General features: G+C 45.7%; 1 protein-coding gene across 1 annotated transcript; it reads right to left on the minus strand.

Moving 5' to 3' along the window:
• Positions 1-297: 297 nt before the first annotated feature.
• On the minus strand, positions 298-18,070 carry RBP2 (retinol binding protein 2). Its single transcript, XM_016207049.2, has 4 exons — positions 17,998-18,070; positions 8,924-9,102; positions 1,905-2,006; positions 298-348 (listed from the first exon to the last, which is right to left on the minus strand). The coding sequence occupies exons 1-4, from the start codon at positions 18,068-18,070 to the stop codon at positions 298-300; spliced, it is 405 nt and encodes a 134-aa protein (XP_016062535.1).
• Positions 18,071-22,790: the final 4,720 nt, after the last annotated feature.

The following is a 22,790-nucleotide window of genomic DNA, read 5'->3' on the forward strand; positions in this document are numbered from 1 at the left end:
ACAGAAAACCATAGGAAGGCAGTCACCTCTTCTGCTTGCATAGAAAACTGTCAGATCTAGAAACAAAGGAAGATAGATATAAAGGATTTCAAAGTATGAGAGTGATTTTTGTTTTTTCCTTTAATGCCAGGTTTCAAAGAAGGAAGAATATGCCTGTCACTGTTACACATTCATCCTGTTTAAAACCATCCAGATGTCTTAACGGGCTCTGTCAGGAATGGGAGGGTCCCCATGGCTGCTTCTCAAAGCCAGTAAAGAACCCTTCACTTGGAGTGTGGAGTGGCCCTCTCGTGGCCATCACTTCTTTTTGAACACTTGACGGCACACCTGGTCACAGCATGTCAGCTCCTGCAACATCAGAAAGTGGGTGAGTGAGGAGCAGGTTGGGCCTTCCTTCTGCCCTGCCCCTGGTCCTCCTGGTGTCTGTGGTTTGGGTGGGGAGGGAGGGGGGAGCTGTAATAAAGAGGACACTTATTCTGGGCAAAGTGCTTCTCCTGGATCCAATCAGCTGGCATGCCCTGCAGGTGGCAGTAATTTGATTTTGACACTTGAATTGAGCTTGAACAACTATAAAAATGAAAAATTTGAAGAAATTATCCTCTTGGGGGGGATTTCTCCTACTTTTGTGATTAAAGCGACATCACCTAATTTATAAAAGGCAGCAAAACCGTGAAGAAGAGAAGTATTTAGTGGGGAGAAGCGTTCAGAGGGCAAGGGCCTAGGAAGATGCTTGCTGCTGAGCGGTGCCCCTCCACCCTGTGGGCTTTCTGGCCTCTGGAGATTAGAATGTTGGTTGGTGGTGGCCCAGGCAATGAAAGGGTGTGGGCTGCAGACAAGATGCTGTTTTTCATCCAGACAGAGGGAGCCCTCAAGCTTTATCTGTCACTCATGACCCTTTAAGGGAGGAAAGAAAAACATGAGTGTGGGGACCACCATGAAATCATTGCAGTTGACGATGAATCCATTGTCTTAACCACAGGGACCACTGGGTATTGCACTTCAATTAAAAAGATCCATCATCCAAACCAGAGCAGGTAGGAAACACTGTCAATGGAAAACACAGTGAATGCCTCCCATTTGTCATCGGTTGACATTGCCTCTGAAATAAAGATCTCAGGTGAGGCAAGGCTGGCTCTGAAGGGCATCATGGTGACCTGAACACTGACACTGGAGCCAGGTACCTGCCTGGCTCCACAAATGAATGAATGAATGAAGAGCCATTAGTTGAATGAACCACTTATTTAACAAATGAGTGACTGAACGCCTGAAGGAGTGAAAGATTTTTCACTATTTGAAAGTTTGAACCATAAATTGCCATGAAGGTTGAAGAATGAAAAATTAAGCTACCTACACAGATGTAATTTAAGGATATCCGCAGTGGTACCTACTGCTCTGTGCTAGTACCGAATAACCTAAAATATTTTGGGATCAGGTGGATATAACTTATGATGAGAGGCCAATGCCTGTGGTCTACAAGCAGTTCACAGGCCCAGCTGCCCCCTGTCCATTCCATCTGCACCCCAACCCCTCTTTTTCCAGGCTCAGAAAACTGCGAGGAGGCCTGGTCCCACCTTCTTTTGGGACATCTTAATTCTGTGCCTCACATTTCTCTCCAGCTGCTCTTTAACAGGCTTCCTGTATTTCTCCATGGATCTCAGCTCCCTAGCTCAGCATTTTGAACTTCCATTTTCATTGCAGCCATTCACAGAAACGGCCATATAGATTTCTTCCCGGAGACCCCTGAGCCAGATAGGAATGGCTTTCTGACTATATGACCACACGCATTTGGCTGGAGCTCAGGGGAGGAGTGCGGGGCCATTTTTCTTGTCAAGGTGCCTGGCTCGATGAACAGGCAGCTCATGTGAGCACAGTGCAAGGGAGCTGGGCAGACCCTGGGAACTTACCAGGTATAGCTTGTCCCCTTCAACCCACTGCCTCCAGCCACGGTTCTCCTTCTCCCCCTTCTGCACGCACACGAGGACATCGCCTTCCCAGGTGATCAGCGACTGCAATGACAAGTTCCCAAGCAAATCAACTGTGTGGTCTTGATTGGGACTGAACAAACGCCAACCTGCTGCTGCAGCCCTGAAGCTGCCCCTGGGCTCCTGCTTGTCCACGGTGCAGAGCCCTCCGCCTCGGGAGAGATCCTCCCAGTCTCATTTCCACAAACACCTGCCATTCCAGCCAAACCGGCTTATTGTGGCCGGTTCTGTCTTCTTTTAAGAATTCTTCTCTTCCACTTTATCATATGGTAAAGACAGGATTCCAAATCAGAGGGGAAAAAGATGATGCACTTGACTATATAATGATGTAAAATTTCTAGAAGGGGAAAATACCTCAGAGTCAACAGATGAACAAGAAGCTGCGAAAAATACTTGTAACACGTGTCACACGAAAGACCCGATTCCCTTATATAGAAGAAAGGTTCCCATAAATCAGTGAGAAAAGGTCGTTAACCTAATAGGAAATTCAACTAAGGATGCCAACCAACAGCTTACAAGGAAAGAAAAACACGACCCTAGCAGATGGCCTTTAAACATAAGAAAAGATAATCACCTTCAGTCCTAAGAGAAATGCAAATAAGGGCTGTTTGTTTTTTAGATTCGATTCATCAAACAGTCAAAGATAAAAGAGTGATAACCCCCTGCAGAGAACCTCCTACAGGGCTGGTGGGTATATCAGTCAGTATTAATCTTCTTTTACCTTTCAAAATATAACATTACATATACTAGAAATTCCACTTCTGGGGATTTTCCCTACAGGAACCACATTGTGAGGACTGCCCACTGCAGGCGAGTAAGAAAGGCAGGGAAGCTACCTCACTCGCAGGGGACCGTGCAGATGGCTCTAGGGTCAGCCTCGTCATCTAGAGCCAGGAGGGTGGACCTGCTCCTGGCCTTGGTCCTGGGTTTCCTCCAGGCAGCAATGCTGACTGGTCAGTATCACAGGGGTGGCAGCAGAGATGCAGACCTTGTGCTGGATGACTGGCAGGTTGGAGAGGCTACAAACATACTGAGCCCCAAGAGGCTCAAACTCCTGTGCACATATTTACAAATTACACATCCCCCAACTCCTCCTCTGTTCCCCTTTTTACCTCTCCTAACACCTGCATGGGACGACCTGTACCACCCGTAGGTGGTTCTGCAAGGCGACCCACTTCTGTGCCAGAATGAGGCTTGCATATGCACTTCTGGAGATGATGATGTCATTCCCATCTAAGCAGTGACTTGGGGTTGGTGATGTCCTTCCTTGGGGATAACCCCAATGTCAGTTGGTTTTCTTCCAAGTATGTGCAAACCATATTATGCTTCTATGAACAATATCATGCTAAGGACCAGATGTTTACTTTTCTCTATGTCTTATAAACCCCATTGGTGATAAACTGAGCAGTGTTTTTTAATTCACTGTCTTTACACATTCAGGTCTGTTTTTTGGTACAAATCTGTTTGCTACAGATTGTTTAAATCTAGCTATTTCTAAAATAATATTTGACCTTGATCATATATTTTATATACAATTTTATTTCTCCTCCTATTACTCCTCAACATATTGCAGCATTGTTTGTTACAGCAAAGGACTGGAAGCCCCATAAATTCTGTCAGCGAGCGGCTGGTTAAATATGGCGTGGTTCATCCCTGCTATGCAGCCCTTGAAAGAAGGAGGCAGTTCTATACTGAAATGAGCAGTCTCCATAGTGTATAGTTTAAGTTTAAAAAGCCAGGAGCAGGGCCACATGCATAAAACAAAGGGGGAATGTATATGCATGCCTGCGTGCGTTCGCACAGGTTCCCTGAAAGGAGGTAAAACAATCCCTAATGGTGATTGTCCGTGGGGAGGGAACTGAGAGGCTCGGGGCAAGGGTGGGAAGGAAATTTTACTTTTTACCCTTTAAATTCTTTTTAACCATCTGCATGTATTAATATTCCCCAAATTAATTTAACAATAAAATTCTACATGCTTTCTAAAGCCTCACATCTTAGAATGTCTTGGAGGAGCTTAATTCACAGGTTGCTCTCCTAGATATTCTGGGAGGGAGATGAGGGCTGGAATATTGCAGAGATCTCTTCCAAATAGATGAGAAAGGAATGTACATTTGCTGTCGCCCATCTTCGGTCTTGGATTCATTTCCCTCCCAAACAGGTAAGAAAGGACCGACGTCTCCTATTTGGGCAAGGACTGTGTCTTCTCATCCCCTCCACTCGTGTTGCCTACACACCACGAACACCTAATCCATGCTGCTTGAACTAACGTCTGTCTCCCCTCATAGACAATAAGCTCCATGTAAGAAGAGGCCGTGTCCGCTGTTCATTCCTGCAGCCCCCAGCTCAGCACAGTCACCAGGCATAGGAGGTGCTGGGCAAGCCTGTTGGATGCACCTGAGGTTGATTTTGTTCAAATGGAACCTCGAGGCAGACCCGCAGAGGGGAATAAACGAGCATGTGTGTTCTTCTTTGATGACAGTTCTTGAAGACGACTCTGCCCGCCCACCTCCTTGCCTTAGTTTCTACGGTACCACCGGAGCCCCCACGTGTCCATCAATATGGACCCTGAGTGGCAATTGCCCACCCACCTGTCTACTTCCTCATGGGACTGGGAGGTCTCTGAGGGCAGAAAGGGGGTCTGACTCATCGCTTTATCAACAGCTCCGGACCCAGGCCTCACGTGTAGTAAGTAGGGGCTTCGCAGATTTGTAAAAGGAACAAAGAGAAAGGTGGTGGTGCATGAGGGCCTGTCCTAATATTTTCTTTTAATGACTCATGTTGGGCAGCAAGAGGAAAAGTTATCCTGGCCCTAAAGTACATTGGTTATCAACGAATCATGGTGACACCTACACCTTATTCCTACATAAAACAAACTATAAGAAGAGAGAAGATGGTTTAATGAACTAAAATTCAAATTCAACTTGCTCTTAGTTGGTGTTCTTTATCCCTGAATCAGAGGAGGCTTTTCAAAGAGGTTCAATTGCCTTAAAAGATCCTGAGGTTGAGACGATAAATATAAGTGAGGAAAACCATTGCTTCTGAGTGGGGGCAGGGGGGGAGAGGGCCCCAAGGGGAGGAAGAGGGGCGCTTGCAGTGAATTAAGGAGGAAGTCGGGTCCACGCTGCGATTCCCCATCATGGTGTCCATGGCTAACATCATCCAAACGGCCCTTTGTGGTAAATCAGATGCAGGTACTGGATCAATGTTACATTTACAGAGGCTGATAACTATGCTGTGGTTGTACAAGAGAATATCCTCATTCTTAGGAAATACTCACTGAATTATTTAGGGGTAACACAATAGATTGCTTAGGGAAAATATGTATAGAATAGAGAGAGAGCATGTACAAAAGATAAAGCAAACAGGGCAAGGTGGTAACAATAGGCAAAAAGTGTGTGGATGGCCTTTGTTATAGTCTTGAAACTTTCCTATAAATTTGGGACGCTCCCAAATAAGTGTTGTTGTTGTTTAAAAAAGGAAAATAGCTCTTTACATTGAGAGCATTGAAGAATACTCTTAACATGTTTAAACCCTCCCATGTAAGACTTATTCCTTCAGCGCCCACCCTCCTCTGGCAATCCCTGAGGTGGGGCCCTCCTGGAGAGACTCTTTCTCCTGGGCCCTCCAGAGACATCGTAATGACATTATTGGTTCTATTGGTTTTAATTGCCATCATCTTTATCTGCTTTCCCTGCCCCAATTACCTATTTTTAAAAATTGAGGTATAATTCACACATGATAAAAATTTCCCTTTAAAAGTATATATAATTCAGTTATTTTTCCTATATTCACAAGGTTGTAAAACCAGAACATTTTCATTGTGCCTGAAAGAAACCCCGTACCTATTAGCAGTCACTCCCCATTCCCTCTGCCCCTGGCAACCACTCCGTTTGTATGGATTTGCCTGTTCTGGACGTCTCACAGAAATCATACAACATGTGGCCTTTCATGTCTGACTTCTCTCACTTAGCATAATGTTTCCCAAGTTCATCCATGTGGCAATATGAATCAGTACTTCATTCCTTTTTATGCCTGCATGATATTCTGTTGTGTGAATATCAGTTACTTCTTTTACATTTCATTTTATTTTGGGTAGCTTGTATATTTTTGAAAGGGACTTTAAATCCTCTTAGAAATAAGTCAGGGTGGGCAGTGAGAATTATATATGACCCATAGGAAGGAAGACTGGGGTCCCTGGGACCCTCAGAGAGGACTTAACCCCATGATCAATGTGGTTTTATTTCTTTTGCCCTGGGATGGTAGTGAACTGGGTACTTTAGGGCCCTATTGAACCTCTGCTGCAACCCCGCCCCTCACCTCTCCTTCACACCGCTGAACAGGGGATTCTCAGAGGGCTCCTGAGGGTGACTGAGGAGCTGAGAAGTGGAACCCTGGAGAGTAAGAGCATGCACACGTGCATGCACATGTGCAGCTTGTGTCTGCACTCAGGCCTGCCACCACATGTGGGCAACAGAAAGTAATCAGGGAGATAGGCTCACTCACTCCCTGTCGCCCCCTTCCAGTCTGGTTACAGGGAGTAGGTAGTCCCCAGGGCACCTGCTCTGCGCTCTGATTCTCCTGGGAACAGCCCATTGCTGGAGACTGAGCAATGTCTGTCCTGGGCACTTCTCAGCCCCACCAAAGAGAGAGCGAGAGAGCCCCAACTTCTTGCTGTGGGCAAGCAGAGACCAAAAGTGGGAAAGGGGATTCTCTCTGCAGGGCTAAGAACTGATCCCGGCAGAGGATGGGGTCTGAGGAAAAGGAGAGTGGAGAGCAGACAGGCAGAAGGAAAGTGGGTGTTAACAGACAGAATCCTTTAAGAGCCAGAAAGGGCTGAAAGGCTACCATTTGTTTCAGGAAGAGTGAGTTCTCCACCATCCAAGGTGATAAAAGATCAAGTCAGAGAGAGCAGGGCTGTTCTGCAACCCAAAATGCAAACGACCAGGGGAAATGAATCATTTTGAACTGATGAGGTTAGGACAGCAGAGTGATGCAAAAATTCTGAGCGCATTTTCCTATGAATTCCGGTGTCTGATGAATTGGCCTTCCAGCCACACAGTTCAGAAAAGCCCTGTCGATCCATCAGCCTCTCAGGTGGGGATTCACGAGGGGCCATTCCAGGGCTGGAAGTTTAGGCTCTCCTGCCAAGTCTGCTCTGATGGAGGCATTTCAAAAGTGCTTTTCATTTCCGACTTTTCTTTAGCAAGGAGCACTAAATATAATTCAACCCTGACGTGATGGCTGAGATTATCAATGCTGCAGGACAACCTGAGAAATAAAATGTGTCCCGCTTTCGTGGCTTTGGAAGTCAGTAGCAAAGAATGATGACAACTTTTCCTTCCAACCCCAGGAGAGGTGCCAGAGCCCATGCCCCTTGCTTTGGGGAAGAGTTGAGGCGTCTAACTTTGAAAGAGCTCCTGGAAGCACGAAAGAAGGGGGACTCTGGGGAGAGTGGGGCTCATGGTGAGCAGGGAAGGGAAGGGTGGGTGGTCCCACTTTCTTTTGGCACCCTGAGAACAGGATATCTGGCCCCACCCTCCCCAGCTTGGGAGCCAGGGCAGAAGTCCTGGTGGCTGCGTTGGCAAAGGTGGGGTGGATGCTATTATTCCAGCTGTCCACCCTCATAGAAACGACACAAGCACAAACAGTGAGTGTTCAATGGCAACCATGCTAAATGACAAACCAGAAATCCTTTCCTGGACTCTGTAACCCTCAGGGTTCTTGTATGATGCAAAGTTGGGATGGGAGACTCCTTAAATTCGACTGAGATCAGCTTTCTCCCCATTCTTATTTGTGGGAACTGACCAGGTATAATTGAATTTGGAAAACGGAAGACAGGCGTTCTGAGCGTGTGTGAACACTGCAACAGTAGGTCACTAGGCTGTGAGACCACATGGTGACTCGAAGGAGCGGGGACCTGCTGTTACGCCTGCCTTCCCCCCGCCCCACTTCTCCCTGCTGCTTCCACTCTCTGCCTTATTTATAAACTGCTGCTCTGGGTGAGGGCCTGCCTCTCCTGCACTCCAGTTCTTGGGCTTTGAGATGAATCTCCACATGTGCACCAAGGGCTGTCTGCTTGCTTCTGAGTCCTACCTATACCCAAACCATTCAAGTGACTGGAAGTCTGGCCTTCTGATGTATGGGGATTTCTTCCATTATGTCCTGTGAGTTAGGGTGATGTGATGCAGAAGCCACAAATTTGTTGGAGATGTCTATAGATTACTAGGACTGGACTTCATTTAGTACACTGAATTTTTGTTTGCTTTGCATTGTATTTTCCTTAAACAATAAATCAGCAGAGCCCTGGCCCATGTGGTTCAGTTGGTTGGGCATCGTCCTGTGCACCGAAAGGTTGCAGGTTCGATCCCTGGTTGGGGTGCATGTGGGAGGCAACGGATTGATGTTTTTCTCTCACATCGATGTTTCTCTCTCTCCCTCTCCCTTCCTCTCTCTCTAAAAATCAATAAAAACATATTTAAAACAGAACAAATCAGTGGGGGTCATCTCAAATTGAGATATTTCATATGAAAACATGAATTCTCAACATCTCTTGGGAAAAAAAATCTATTGACATGAGGCATCAGTCCTCCGTGGCAATGTGTGGCTGGTGCTGAGCAGGGCTGCCCTCTCATGAAGCTACACTATTCAGCTCATATGACTGAGCCCTCCCTATGATATTCCACCCTGCCCTCTTCTCTCTGGCTGCCAGCCCATGTCAGACCCTGGAGAGGCCAGCATCCCTTAATCTCTCCTTTGCTTATAAGCTTAGCGCAGAAGCCAGCTTGCCTCTTCCTACATGAAATAATGATGCTTATTGCCAGCATTATTAAGCCCATTCTGGTCCCCCTTTCCAGGTTGTTTCTGTCACTTTTTTCTTTGTGAAGCCAAATAGCTACCCCCTCCAGAGTGTACGAGTGAAAACCGCCCTCCCAGGTTAGTACCTTAACAGTCCGGTTGTCCAGGCCCTTCGTGTGCTCTTCAAACTCCACTCCAACAGTGAAATCCAAGTCATAGTTGCGGAACGTGCTGTTGGTTTTCGTCTTGAAGTTATCACCATCTTGATTAATGATCTTCGTCTGAGTCAGGCGCACTGCGATCTTGCGGGTGGCAAAATCAATATCTGTTGGCAAAGGGAGTTGTGGAGGTTCTGATGTGCTCAGTCAGGCCCATTCGTTTCTTTAACAAGACTAAGCAATCAAGACCAGAGACACAGATCGGGGCAGGCCACATTTCTTTAAGTGGGAAACAAGAGTTGTCTTACACACGACCAGTTTGGGCATCTCAGTCAATTGTTGGGGACCCTGGGGTTTCTCATGCCTCCTCAGGAGTCCTTATGGCAGGGGGAGGTAGCAGGCAGGGCTCATGCCTGAGCTGCAACTCTGCAATATGGGTTCACGAACACAAACACACACACACACACACACACACACACACACACACACACGTGCGCCCCTCCACCACAGCAGCTTCATTCTACTAATTTGACATATTGTGTTTCTTTGTAAGAGTTTGCTGAATGTAAGACTTCATGTTTAAAAGAAAAAGGACTGTTTAAAAACAACCAACCTAGAGCATGGGTAAAGATGGATTTTGTTAATGTTCACAGCAGGGAAGGACACATACAAACTTCCATTTTTAAAGCAGATTAGGAGCTCGCTTAGCTAGGCTGTTCTCCCTTCCTCATCAGCCCCCAGGAAAGCTTTAAGCATACTTAATAAACACTTGCTTAGAGAATTGTTTTGTTGTTTTTAAGAAAAAGATAGGCATTTGTCTATATTTTTATTATGAAAAATTTCAAACAAACAGAAGTAGAGAAGAGGGTACAGGGACCCCTACACTTATCACCTGTATCCAACAGTTATCAAGATTTCACTGCATTTATTCATCTACAGCTTTTCTTTGTCTTGATATTTTAAAGGAAATCTTACTCATCTCTTAGAGACCATTAGGAAGTAGAAGGGAGCATGCCCTTCAATGGAGTGTTTCATTTCCTAAACTTTGCATTTTATAGTAAGGTGCTAAGTGCTGAGCTCACCTTTTTGCTAACCTCTGGTTATACGTAAACCATCACCCAATCCCAAAAGCCTCTATCCTGTGGAATAAACCTAAAAACACAAGATAATTCTGGAACTGCTAAATGTCTTTTCTTGTTATGAACACCATTAAGCTCTTGGTCTCTAGCCAAATCATACTTGACCCCCTTTATGCCTGTAAATTCCCTAGATATCTTTGGATACCCATCTAAATCTTTAATTTTTTTGAAAATCTACCTGGAAGGTTTAAAAACCAATAAGATTGTTTTTATTATATCCCAAGGGTAATCTCAAGGGCAAGAACAGTTCAGATTCATTGAGTGCTGTTTCTCTGAGACTTCCAGCCCCATCTCTATGATAGGTGATTAAACCTCACACTGTGTTCATGAGTCCAGCAGTTGCCAGCAGTTCTGGGAGCTCATGTCAATTTGGAGAATTAATATCTCCTCTGGTGGTCCCCCTACCCCTTCTGCTGTCCTCCCATGGTGGCCAAGCATCACTTCCCTTACCCTCTCTCCCCAGTTCCTTTCTGACACATTTCCTTCTGAATTCCCCTTTGGTCACCGTCACTCCCCTTTTCCTACAGAACCAAGGAGAAGCCCAAGCTGGCTGCTTGGACAACAACAGAATCACATCTGCATGGGAAAGGGCCCTGGCTGGTCTTTTGGACCCTAAATTATATAAAGTCAGTTTTTATCGTAAGAGAAAAAATTTAAGTAACATCATTCAGCCCAGGAGATAAAAGAATTACATACCTGAATCCTAAGTTGAAATTAGGTTCAGGTCAGCATGAGCTGGTGCATGAATGCCAGTGCCTTGCTAAACTATTGCTCACTACTATTTGTTGAGAACCTACCATGCCTGAGAATTCACCAATGAGTCCCAAACTGGCTGCCCAACAGGATCACCTGGGAAAATGTAAAAACTACAGATTTCTGGGCCCTACCTCAGACCCAAAATCTCTGGATAGTTTTAGATCTCGAATTTCCTCATAATGAGCTGTTTGGAGAAAGACTTCCATGATTTAAAATACCTAAAACCTCCTGTTTAAGTATCTACTCCTCACATCATAGGAGATGACATGGAGGCCCAGAGAGGTTATGTGACTTATGCAGCTGAAAAGTCACATAGGGCTTGCTAATTGGAAGGAGTTTGGGGAAGAACCAAGTTGGGAAGAGAAAACAGTGGTTTTGTGCACTGTCCCCACCATACAGCATTTGTTTTCTGGGCCCAGGGCTCTCTAAGAAATCCGAGTTGGAACCGTCACACTCTAACCCCTGTATGTTGTCTGCCAGCTGGATTAGCTTTAGCTCTGTGGCACGTCCAAGCCACACGGCCTGTAGGGCACAGGACATGGGTGAGACAAAGGCTCTCTCTGCTGCGCTTTGTGCGGTGAACACCTCTAGGCATCTGGGCCAGCATTCGCAGAGCCCAGGTGCCCCATGGTGTTTGTCATGGGGCTCAGACCCATACAATATCTGGTGGTTAAAAAAAAGTGCTCATTACCAACTAAGTTTGGGAAATGAATGAAAACCAAGAGAAGCTTGTTTCTGTACTGAAGATCTTCATGGAGCCTATAAACTAGGAAAGATGCTTTGTAACTCCAAGAGCAGGATACAAGACGTAGCCTTTCTCAGTCTTTTGTGGCTGTGGAGCTGCCCCATAGTGGAACCTCAAGCTGGCCGGGTGTCCCAGAGGACATAGTACAGAAGAGCCTACAAAACCCCTTCTGAGGCATTTATCTCAGTCACCTGAGCCCTGCAGTTGTGGCAATGTATGTTTAATTTTTCTCCTTTCAAGGCAACTGCTGGCCTGTTTGGAAGGGAGAAGACTAGAGAGGACAGTGGTCAAGGATTTCTCACTTAAAACGAATCCCTCTTTAAAATTGCTAAAAGCCACTAAGGAATGTCTTCCCTATCTAGTTAGTATAAGCACGTGCTTGAGGCAGGCAGACGGCTAACATGTCACATTCCAACCCGTGTTTCCCTCCTCCTACCCCAGGCACTCTGTCTAGTGCATCAGGTGACATCCACGTGTCTAACTTCAGTCTTGTCGCTGGACACGCGGGTGCAGATCTGGAAGCAGCAGAGAGCAGTGGCCGTAAGTGGAGCTGTTGTAAACTGCATCGGGTCATTTTGAGGATGAAATCTGACAGCGTTTGTGAAGAGCTCTTCCCGGTGGCTTGTGGTAAGGGCCTCATAAATGGTAGCTGCTGGCATCTCATCATCATCATCGCCAAGTCCCCTGATCGCACCAGCTGGCTGGCTTGGAGTCCTTTGCATTTTTCCAGGCGCTCCCTGTATGCTTGCTCCCTGAACCCCTGCCCCTGAGCTCCCCGCTCTCCAAGCCTCACGAGGCCCAGCCCAGCATGCAGCCGCAGCCCTGCCTTCCCCACCCCCTTCTGCTCTTTCTTGCCTCCTTCTCACCTGCTCTCCAGGCCATTTTACTCCCCAGGGGACACTACCTGGTCACTCTACCTGATCCACTTTCTCGCTCACATAGCCCAGGCCCATCACATGGGCATTTTATCAGCTTTCTCACTCCATGGTTTGGTCAACGAGTAGAAACAACTTTAGCTCCTGCTTTGCCCTTGGTGCTGAGGTCCATTCTGCGTTACATTCTGCTACTGGAACCATAGTTAGGAGATGGGAAAAGTCCAACCAACTAACCAACTAACCAACCAACCAACCAACCACAGGTCATGTGTTAACCAGAAGAAACAAAGAGGGTTCCTCCAGGCAAAACTACTCAGAAAGAACTGGGAATTACAGAGAAATTTAGAACTGAAGTGTTCCTCAGAGAGTAAGTCTATTTTTACTGCCCAGATGTGGATATCGAGGCCCAGAGACGTTAAGGGGTGGGTTCAGAGTCAGTCAGCTAGGCCAAAGCTCCAACAGTTTGTCTACAAATACATCCTGTTTGTCACTCACAACTAAGGCTTTCCTAACAGAAAATATCTCTCGTCCTTGGTTGCTTAGAAAGGTGGATTGCAGTTTAAAGTGCCTATTGCTGAGAGAACTGGCTTGTCCTGAAAACACCATCCCTAGTTAATCTTTCTGACCGGTGCCCGCAGAATCTTATTAGGGGCTCTATGCAAATGGGATCAAGCACACTTCTCCGGATTGAAAAGTGGCCTGGCCTCCTGGCTACCCTTCAGTGTTTATGCAGGCCAGTTAATCAGGCCACCTCTGCTCTACTCCAGGGGAGGGAGCCAAAGGTTCTGCTGGCGGATGCGTGATATTTCTAATCAAAAGGAAAGGTTTACCTGCAGCTGTAGAATGCATACATGTGCGTGTGAGCACACACACACAGGGGTTACAAAAACACTTCCTCTGTGTACTTTGGAGAGAAAATTATTTTTCTGATATGGTATTTTAGCACCAGGGTTATCAAATATGTTTTATCTGCTTTTCTGGATTAAAGGTAGCTCTGAGCCTGATTTATAGCCAGGTGAAATGAATTTCTATCTCAGAGGAAATGTCCAAAGGCAAGCTATTTCTGAATAATATATATGGCTTGTAGCTGCCGCAGAAGGAAAAAACAACACTGAAGTGACTTTATTAAAAGCATACTTTTCATAACTGCATCTTGAACAATGCAAGCCATAAAGTTGAAATACGAGTATGCTACTCAACATTAAAATGCTTTGTAATGGGCTTGTGAAAAAAAGCTAGTCGCAGGCTCAAAGGGCAGGCGCTCTTTGTAAATTAAAGAGCAGAGATGCACCCATATTCATCATATGCAATCTGAGACCCATTCCAAGTGCACCTTTGAAGGGCTTCAAACCTGGACTCCTTAATTCTCAAATCATCAGCACTCTTAGGCAACTGTGAGAAGCAGCGTGGAAGAGAAATCTCCGTTTTCCATGCCATTTCCTCCTCCTGGTAACACAGTTAGGGAGGAACTGGCCTGGCCCCCTGCCTGCCTCCTCCTCTCACTCCTCAAGGACATCTCCGAATAGGTTTTGAACGTTCCCTGGCCAGCAGAGGCAGGCCAGAGACGTTGGGGTGACTCCCTGCTCCCCCTGCACTATTTTACCTCCTCTCTGTAGTCTAGCACTCACCACTGGGAAGGGGCCAGGGTGGAGGTTCTGCCAGTACATGCAAGGAAGGCACCAAACTTGTCCTCATCTGGGCTCCTTCCACGCCCCCCCCCCCCCAAACACTTTCCCTGTTTGAAAGTGCAACCAGGTACCATGTGATTTATATTAAGACTCTGGCAGGGTGTGTGTGACCTCTTTGACTTGTGAGCACCAGCAGGAATCCACATAGTGTGCCGTTAACTCCTCCTTGGGTCATTAGACAGTCTTTCTTCTTTCTTTTCTTTCCTTCCTCCCTCTCCCCTCGCCCCCCTTCTTTCCTTTCACTCACTCACTCACTCACTCACTCACTCACTCACTCACTCACTGTTACCCAGGGACTCTGGGTGGCTCTCCTGCAGTTTCTAAGCTGCCTGCCTGTCTACTTTAGGTGTCCCCATCTTGACAAACTTTGCTCAGAATGAATCCCCTCCTCCCCTAACCTTGCGCTTAGTGCCTCTACCTAGAACAGTGCTGTGGAAAGAGCTTGGGTGTTAGAATCAGACAGACTGGGCTCCTGTCTGCGCTCCACTATTTCCCAGCCATGAGTGGCCCCAGACAAGCCTCTACTTCTCTGGGCTTCAGATTCTTCCCCTCACAAGATGGAAAGCAACCCTTCCATCTCCCTTCCTGACCCCCCTGTGCGCTAGATCTTATATCAGTGTGCCAGTTTAATACTCCCCTTGGATGGCATCTGAAACCAAAATCTGCAAGACAGAATGCATTTCCCCTGCCCGGCACCCCCGCCGAACTCACTCCTCCCCATGTCTTCCCCATTCAGCCAATAGGACCACCACCTTTCCAGTTATTCAGGCCTGAACCTGGGAGCCTTCTTCACTTCCTCTTGCTTCGTATGCCTCTGCAAGCCCTGTCAGCTTTATCTCCAGAATATACACTGACTCTCTCCTCTCCTCTCAGCTCATGGCACTGCCCTCGCCCAAGCCACTGGCAGACAGTGAGGTCTTCCCAGCATCTGTCATAGCACTGGGACCTCATTGTTAGGTCTGCCCTCATTGGGTCCCCCTTTAAACTGAAGTCCACTCCTGCTGCCTGATGCCCTGACCCAGCCAGAAGGAGGACCTCAGGACATGACACATTTCTCAGGGTAAATAAGTTTACCAGCTGCTTTCCTTGCTGTCAAAAAAGAATCTACAACTGCAAGAAACACCAGGTGTCTAAGAAAGCAGGAGAGGAGGTACCCTTGACCCTTGGCACTCACTCTTTCAACAGGCAATGACTTTGATAATTTGGGACAAACCCAAAGGTTGTCATGATGTGTCACTCTGCTGAGGCTGGCACCTGGGGAGGCTGGTGTGTGGAGTGAGTCACTGGGAGTCTCTCCTTCCCTGCAGAACCAGCAACCAGGCCCGCAGAGAAAGCCAGCTCCCAGGGCTGGGAACTAAATCTAAGAAAGCAATGATTCTTTGGCAGAAATACTTAACAGTGTTTACGTATCTGGGATTTACTGAGGTCTTCACATGTGCTTTCCCAAAATGCCAAGGGCCTCATGCTCAAAAGGGCAAGGCAGGCAAGCTTCATTGACTTGTCAATGTTGGGAAAACAGCCCCTGCCTTGCGGGTTGGGTGTGGAGGAAATTGTACAGATCTTCTGGGTAGCTTGCGGGTTGGGTGTGGAGGAAACTACAGAATTGCTGGGTAGCTTTCAGCAGGTGAAATTCTCAGGGTGGCCCTACCTCAGCTACTTTTGGCTGAGACCCTTGAGACCTGTTTTTAGTCACCACCATTCCTCCCCCCCACTCCTGGCGCCCTGGGCAGGTGAAAGGGATCAGGCGTTCTGTCTCCCTGGTGGGAAGGCCACTCCAGCTGAAGCATTTCTGCTAGGGCATCATGGCCTCAAGTGGGAGCAACTTCCTAGGGCTATCAGCAACTGGGGAAACTGAGGCATCAAGCACGCCCACATTTGGGGTTTAACTAGTACAACCACCTATGATATTCATCTTAATCAGGAGAGTGTCAGCCCACTTCCTCTAAACTACAGATCCTGGCACAAAAAGGTCCAGGGTTTCCTCATTAGCTTGAGATCAACGTAGTGTGATGCTAAATTGGAAATTCTGCCTGAAGCTCTAATAGACAATAGGTATCTGATACTAAAGACACTGGGAGCCCCTCACCCACACTGAGGATGAAAACTGGTGTGGAAGAGTCCAAAGGAAGGCTGTGCTTAGGAAGAGGGGCTTTTGGAGAGAGCTGACAGCGGGACTGGAATCCATCCCCCTTTCCTCCCGGAGGGGGCAGAGGGTGGGGACAGAGTAGCTTGCTTCCCACCTTAAACCTAGAGAAAGGGGTTTTAGGGGCCCATCCTGCAGATCCAAAAGCCAAACGGATTTTTATACCTAAAGTCACTGTAAGACTTTTCATTATTTAAAAAGAAGCAGCAAAAGACACAAAATTGCTTTCTGATTATATTTCCTGAGTCCCGCTTGTTGGCGCTGCTGCAACCCTGAAGTCCCCAAACGGCCCTTAGTAATGTGCTTTCCATCGTTCCAAACAATGACCACTCCCAACATCACCTGGAGGAACAGGCAAGGCTGGGGCTAGTACCCCGACCTGGCAGATGAGGAAACTGCTTCTGAAAGCTCGAGGTCAGAGAGGAGGCCTCAGCTACCTTGGTCCCTCTGGTTTGCTTTCCTCCTCTGATCAGCTTGTTCTGAATTTTCCGAGCTAAGCTTTAGGCCATTTATTTACCCACAGATAAAAATCAGAATTCAACCCCTGCTGCTCACGCAGGGCACTAAAAACAGGCGCAACAGGGTTAGGATTTTTACCTCCTTCCTCCTCTTCCAAGTATATTGAGGTAAAATTCTGATATCCAGGAGGGGGGAAAAAAAGCTATCCAGTGCTGGAAACATGTTTAAAGGACATGAAGAAAGTTCCAGTCTCTGTAAACTGTCGAATATGTCACAGCCCTCCTTGTTCACTGACACAGTGGAAATGTTCATTAAGCTACAAGTTAGCTGCACAGAAAAACGCATGCTACCCATTCTTGATGGGACTTCCCATCACCCTACCCAAGTCACCGGGCCTCTGACCCTACCCGCAGCCACTTTTTCTCCTGTTTAATGTAAGTCCCAGCCAGGAACTCCCCGTGGCGGAGGGTGCTTACGCTGGCAAAGGTGCCCAGGGGGCCGCTGTGGGATGAAGTCAGACGGGCAGCCAAAGCTTCCCGCTCAGTGCCTGGACCAGGGTAGCTGCCCAGCAAAGTGAGCTCCCCTTTGTGGGCCAGTTCCTCTGGTTTCCAGTGTTTTCTGCCAACCCCACAAGAGATCCCCCAAGAGAGTCAACTCAGGACACACACTGACTGAGTCCCTGAAGTGGAGTCTAGTTCAGCAGTCAGATAAGCAGTGCTGCCTTGGATCTGTATGACCAAAGCCTTTCCTAGCCTTCTGGGGGCTCGATTTTCTCTAGGCTGCAAGACTTGTTAGCCACTCCTTTTCCGCTTCCCCACTAACAAGACTGATGAGAGAGCAATGCAGGGGTCATTTGAGGATAATATCAGGTCCAACAGGTTATCTAAGAGATGGCAGTCACAGGACGGGGGGCGACTGCATTATCCTCTCAAGTTTGGCTTTGCTCTTATATGCACGTGTGTGTGTGTGCACATGTGACTATGTATGTGTATCCTCCACTCAGTGCATTTTCCCTGTGTGCCACATACTATGTTAAGGACATTCTAGACATGGTCTCATTTACTACTATTCCCAGCTTGCAGGCGAGGAACCTGAGCCTCAGAGAATCTGTATGACTTGCCTGATATTACACAACTACTAGGCAAGGGGCGAAGCTTGCATTCAGGCCTGTGGAACTCCACAGTGGCACCGTCTGGAGGGCCAGGCCACAGTCTTTCTGAAGTTGCCCTCCCTCTTCCACCCCAGCCGCCCCCTTACCCAGGGCCTTCATGTAGCCTTCAAAGTTGTCATTACTCTCCATCTCCCAGGTTCCATTCTGGTCCCTCGTCATGGTGGTGGCCTCTGGTTACCGTGGGTGTGTGGTGGATGTCCTGGAAGCAGGCTGCAGGGAGAACGTTTTGAAATGAGTCACTTTTATAGCCTAATGGATTAGGTTTATGGCTTTGAAGATAACAGGTTCAAAGGTGATAGGCACAGCCCAAAGGAACTTTCCTTTCCTTTGCAAAGTTCAGAAGGACTACTGGCAACCCATGCTCAAAGTCCTGGCCTGGCCAAGCATAGGTGTCCTGGTGACCCCCATCATACCACCCATGGCCCTGGCACAGCTCATTTTTGGCAGGCTGGGCTCCCACAGAGCCCCTGGTCCCAGACAGAACACTCCATTCAGCACTGGACAAAAACAAGGACCAAGCACTGACCCCCACATGCACGACAGGCCATAGTTCCTAGGCCTCAAACCTGGAGCCTGTCAGCCACGTAGCTAGACTTCCAGTCGGGCTGATGAAGCCAAGATGAGAACTCACACCTGTGGAGCTCTAGTCTGCTCTGTGCTGGCCAGTGTACATTCTTCATCTTGTTTTGTAAGTGCTCTGAGTTATGTTTAGCCATCTCCATTTTACAGATGAGAACAGGTCAAGGAGGTTAAATCACATATCTAATAACAACTGGTAAGTGGCTGAGCTGGAATTCAAACCCAGGCCTATCTGACTCCAAAGCCCTTTCTTTAACAGTGTGCTAAGGTCAGCTTGGAAGGGTTAGAATTTGACTTGGGAGCCTGACTCTCACTTGCTTTCCTAAGGGCCTCTAAACAGCAGAGTTACTCAAGAAACTCTGAGGAGAATGAATCTGCTGAAAGTAAGCAGGACCTGGAGGGAGGCCAGATGGCAGGCAGAGGGACAGTGGGACTCTACTTTAAGACCCCAGGAGCAAGCTGAAGGTCACCTTGACCAACGTGGGGGGCATAACTGACATTTGGATAAAGATTCTTGGTTCAGGGCTGTTCTTCAAATTGATTGTCTCTAGCTACGTGATTTACTGCTCTGCCACATGATTCAGAGAGACAGGGCCTGATCAGGGGCCCCTACACTCTGAAAACTGGAGGTGTGGACTGAGATGGATAAACCACTAGTACCTTAAAGCAAGGCCAATTTTGATTGACACTTTGGGGCTCTAACGTATGTATTCTTGTGCTGTGAAATCTAAGCAAATGGTTCTGTCTTTATGTGGCTTGGGGGATGTAAAATAGTACATTTGTGTTTCAGTAAATATACTGGAGTCAGGAGACACACAGCAAAAAAAAATGGCCCAGCTGCTGTCAAAAGGGGAAGAGGGGAATAAAAGACAACTTCTCCACAAGTGGAAAATGAGTGAAAGCAAGCAGAAGTGGACAGAAAGGGAACCTGATGTTTCACCCATTGAGGTCTAGCAGAAACTGCTATAGGCTGAGTACTCAGCCTCCTGGGTTGGAGAAGTAGGTATTTCCCTCCAGGTTCAGATTCAAGGGCCTCCACACAGTCCCTCCCACCCAAACTGAGTCCCCTCTCAGCCTCTCTTGCAAGAAAGCACCAAAATGCTGGCCTGGTAGCAGAAGGGGTTAGGGGCAAAAATGGGGTTGCTAATTGCAATAAGTCAGGGATTGGGTTTTAACGGGCATGGAAGGTTATTCACCCTGTGTAAGGCAGGAAGTTAAAACTGAGATGCTTGCGTAAAGCCAAAACATGAGGAACTACTTCTCCAGTGAGCATGTGAAATAGCCAGAGCTGCCCACAGACAATGAGAATGTTTGTCTATTTGGCCTGGGATCTATGTGATTTAAATACAGTTCTGTCCTATTCTAACTCTGGTTTGGGGTTTGAATTTATGCTTCCTTTGTGCCAAAATATTAAAATCAATAAAGTCCTGAGCTTGCAATACTAATAGACTGCTAGAAAGAAGTAAATGTAAAAATTGTTTGGAAGGACACACCTTTGAATGAGGCCAATCAGGCTTCCCTGTAATAAAGCCATGACAAGTGTGATTTCATAATCCTAAATTGTAAAACACACATGAAAATAATCTGCATAAAGCAAACATCAGCAGAAACATACAGTCAGATTAGACTTCCAAGAGCTCCAGGTAAAAAAGAAAATCAGATACAAACTATAAAATAAATGTTTAAAATGAATAAAGAAAATTACAAGTACTTAAAAACATGAAAAAGAATACAGTGATGTTTTTTAAAAGCTAGATTGAAAAATAACCAGAAAGCAGTTGTAGAAATTAAAAAATATAGTCATTAAAATTAAAAATGTAATAGATAGGTTAAACACAACCTGAGAGAGAATTAGTAAACTGGAATGTAGAGCCAAGAAAACTACCCCAACGTATGTAACGCAGATCATGCTAATGGAAATTCAGAACATAAAAATAAAAACAAAATTCTAAAATCTTTCAGAGAAAACAAAATAAACCATATAGATTACCTATAAAGAAACAATACAAAATAACCTCATTTACAATTGCATCAAAAAGCATAAAATACCTAGGAATAAATTTAACCAAAGAAGTGAAAGTCCTATACTCTGAAAACTATAAGACATTGGAGAAAGAAATTGAAATAGGTACAAATAAATGGAAGGACATATCTTGTTCATAGGTTAGAAAGATTAATATTGTTAAAATGTCCTTACTACCTAAAGTAATATACAGATTCAGTGCAATCTTATTAAAACACTAATTACATTCTTCAGAATTAGAACAACTAATCCTAAAATTTATATGTAACCACAGATTTATATGGACCCCCAAATAGCCAAAGAAATCTTGAGAAAGAACAAAGTGGGAGGTATCATGCTCCCTGGTATAAAAATATACTACAAAGTTACAATAATCAAAACAGTATGGCATTGGCATAAAAACAGACATATAGCCAGCCGGTGTGGCTCAGTGGTTGAGCATCAACCCATGAACCAGATCATGGTTAGATTCCTGGTCAGAAAACATGCCCAGGTTGCATGCTCGATCCCCAGTAGATGGCATGCAGGAGGCAGCCAATCAATGATTCTCTCATCATTGACGTTTCTATCTCTCTCCTTCTCCCTTCCTCTCTCTGAAATCAATAAAAACATACCCCCCCCCCCCAAAAAAGCCAGACATATAGATCAATGTAATATAATACAGAGCCCAGAAATAAAACCTTGCCTATATGGTCAATTAATCTACAACAAAGGAGGCCAGGATATACAATGGAGTAAAGACAGTCTCTTCAATAAATGGTGCTGGGGAAACTGGACAGATTTATGCAAAAAATTGAACTACTTTTTTATATTATATACAAAAATAAGCTCAAAATGGATTAAAGCCCGGAAACCATAAAACTCCTAGAAGAAAACATAGACAATACATTCTTTGACATCAATACACACACACACACACACACACACACACAGAGGAATATTATTCAGCAATAACAAAGAATAAAATCTTGCCATTTACAACAACATGGATGGACCTAGAGGGTATTATGTTAAATGAAATAAGTCAGACAGAGAAAGACAATTACCATATGATTTTACTTACATGTGAATCTAAAAAAACACACAACAGAAACAGACCCATAGATATAGAGAATATGCTGATGGTTGCCAAAGGGGAGGGGAGGGGAGGGAAGGGGAGAGGAGTGAGGGGATAGGGGGAAAATAAAATAACTCAGACATTAAAAAATAAAGAAGCAATATAATAATCAGATGATATCAGACTTTTTAACAACTATTGGGAGATAGCAATGGAACAATATCTTACAACGATGAGAGGCAATACCTTTGAATAAGAACTCTAAACCCAGCCAACTTCATTAAAGTATGAGGGTTTTAAAAACTGAAGTATTTGCAGATATAGCAGCCCCAAAGTGGAAACAACCCAAACATCCATCAACAGGTTAATGGAGAAACAAACTGTGGTATATTCACAAACAGAATACGACCCAATAGTAAAAAGAAATCATCCTCTGATAATGTACGCATAACAGGGGTGAATCCAATGACATCATGCTGAGGACAAGCAACTTCACACAAAAGATCACACACTGCTCGATTCTCTAGGAAACTCTAGGAAACTGCTTGAAACTCTAGGGAGAAAACCAAACCTAATCTACAGTGATATAAAATAGATCAGTGATTTGGAGGGTATGGGGAGAGAAGGTGGGGATAGGAAAGGTCACGGGACATTTCTTGGGGAGGTAGGAGGGAAGTGTTCTATAGTGGAGATGGTGGTCGTATGACTGCCAAAACTCAAACTCTACAATTGATACCTGTGTCTTTTAACTGCATTTAAGTTATGCTTTAATTAAAAAAATGAATAAAATTGTTTTTTATTCATGTATTCATTCATGATTGTTTATACAAAACAGATTTAGTATCAAGTCAAATTAAATCCCATATTATATCCACATGAGAAGTTAGCTGATTGACATGAAGTAGACCTATGCTAAAGGGGCTGTAATTAGCGATTGACTAGCTGTTTGTGAGAAATATAAGCCTAAATATTACCTTAAAAATTCAAGAGAAACTTCTAGAACAGTGGTTCTCAAACTTTAGCAAGTGTCAGATCATCTGGGGGGCTATTAAAACACAGATTGTTGGGCATTACCCTTGCATCTCTGATCTAATGGGTCTGGAGTAGGGCTCAAGAATTTACATTTCTAATAGATTCCAGGTGGTGCTGCTGCTGCTAGGTCAAGACCACAGTTTGAGAACTATTAGAGAGTAATGGAAATAGAAGAGGAAACCAATGGA

The sequence above is a fragment of the Miniopterus natalensis genome, chromosome 15, assembly GCF_054644295.1.
Source record: "Miniopterus natalensis isolate mMinNat1 chromosome 15, mMinNat1.hap1, whole genome shotgun sequence".
Taxonomy (NCBI): Eukaryota; Metazoa; Chordata; class Mammalia; order Chiroptera; family Miniopteridae; genus Miniopterus; species Miniopterus natalensis.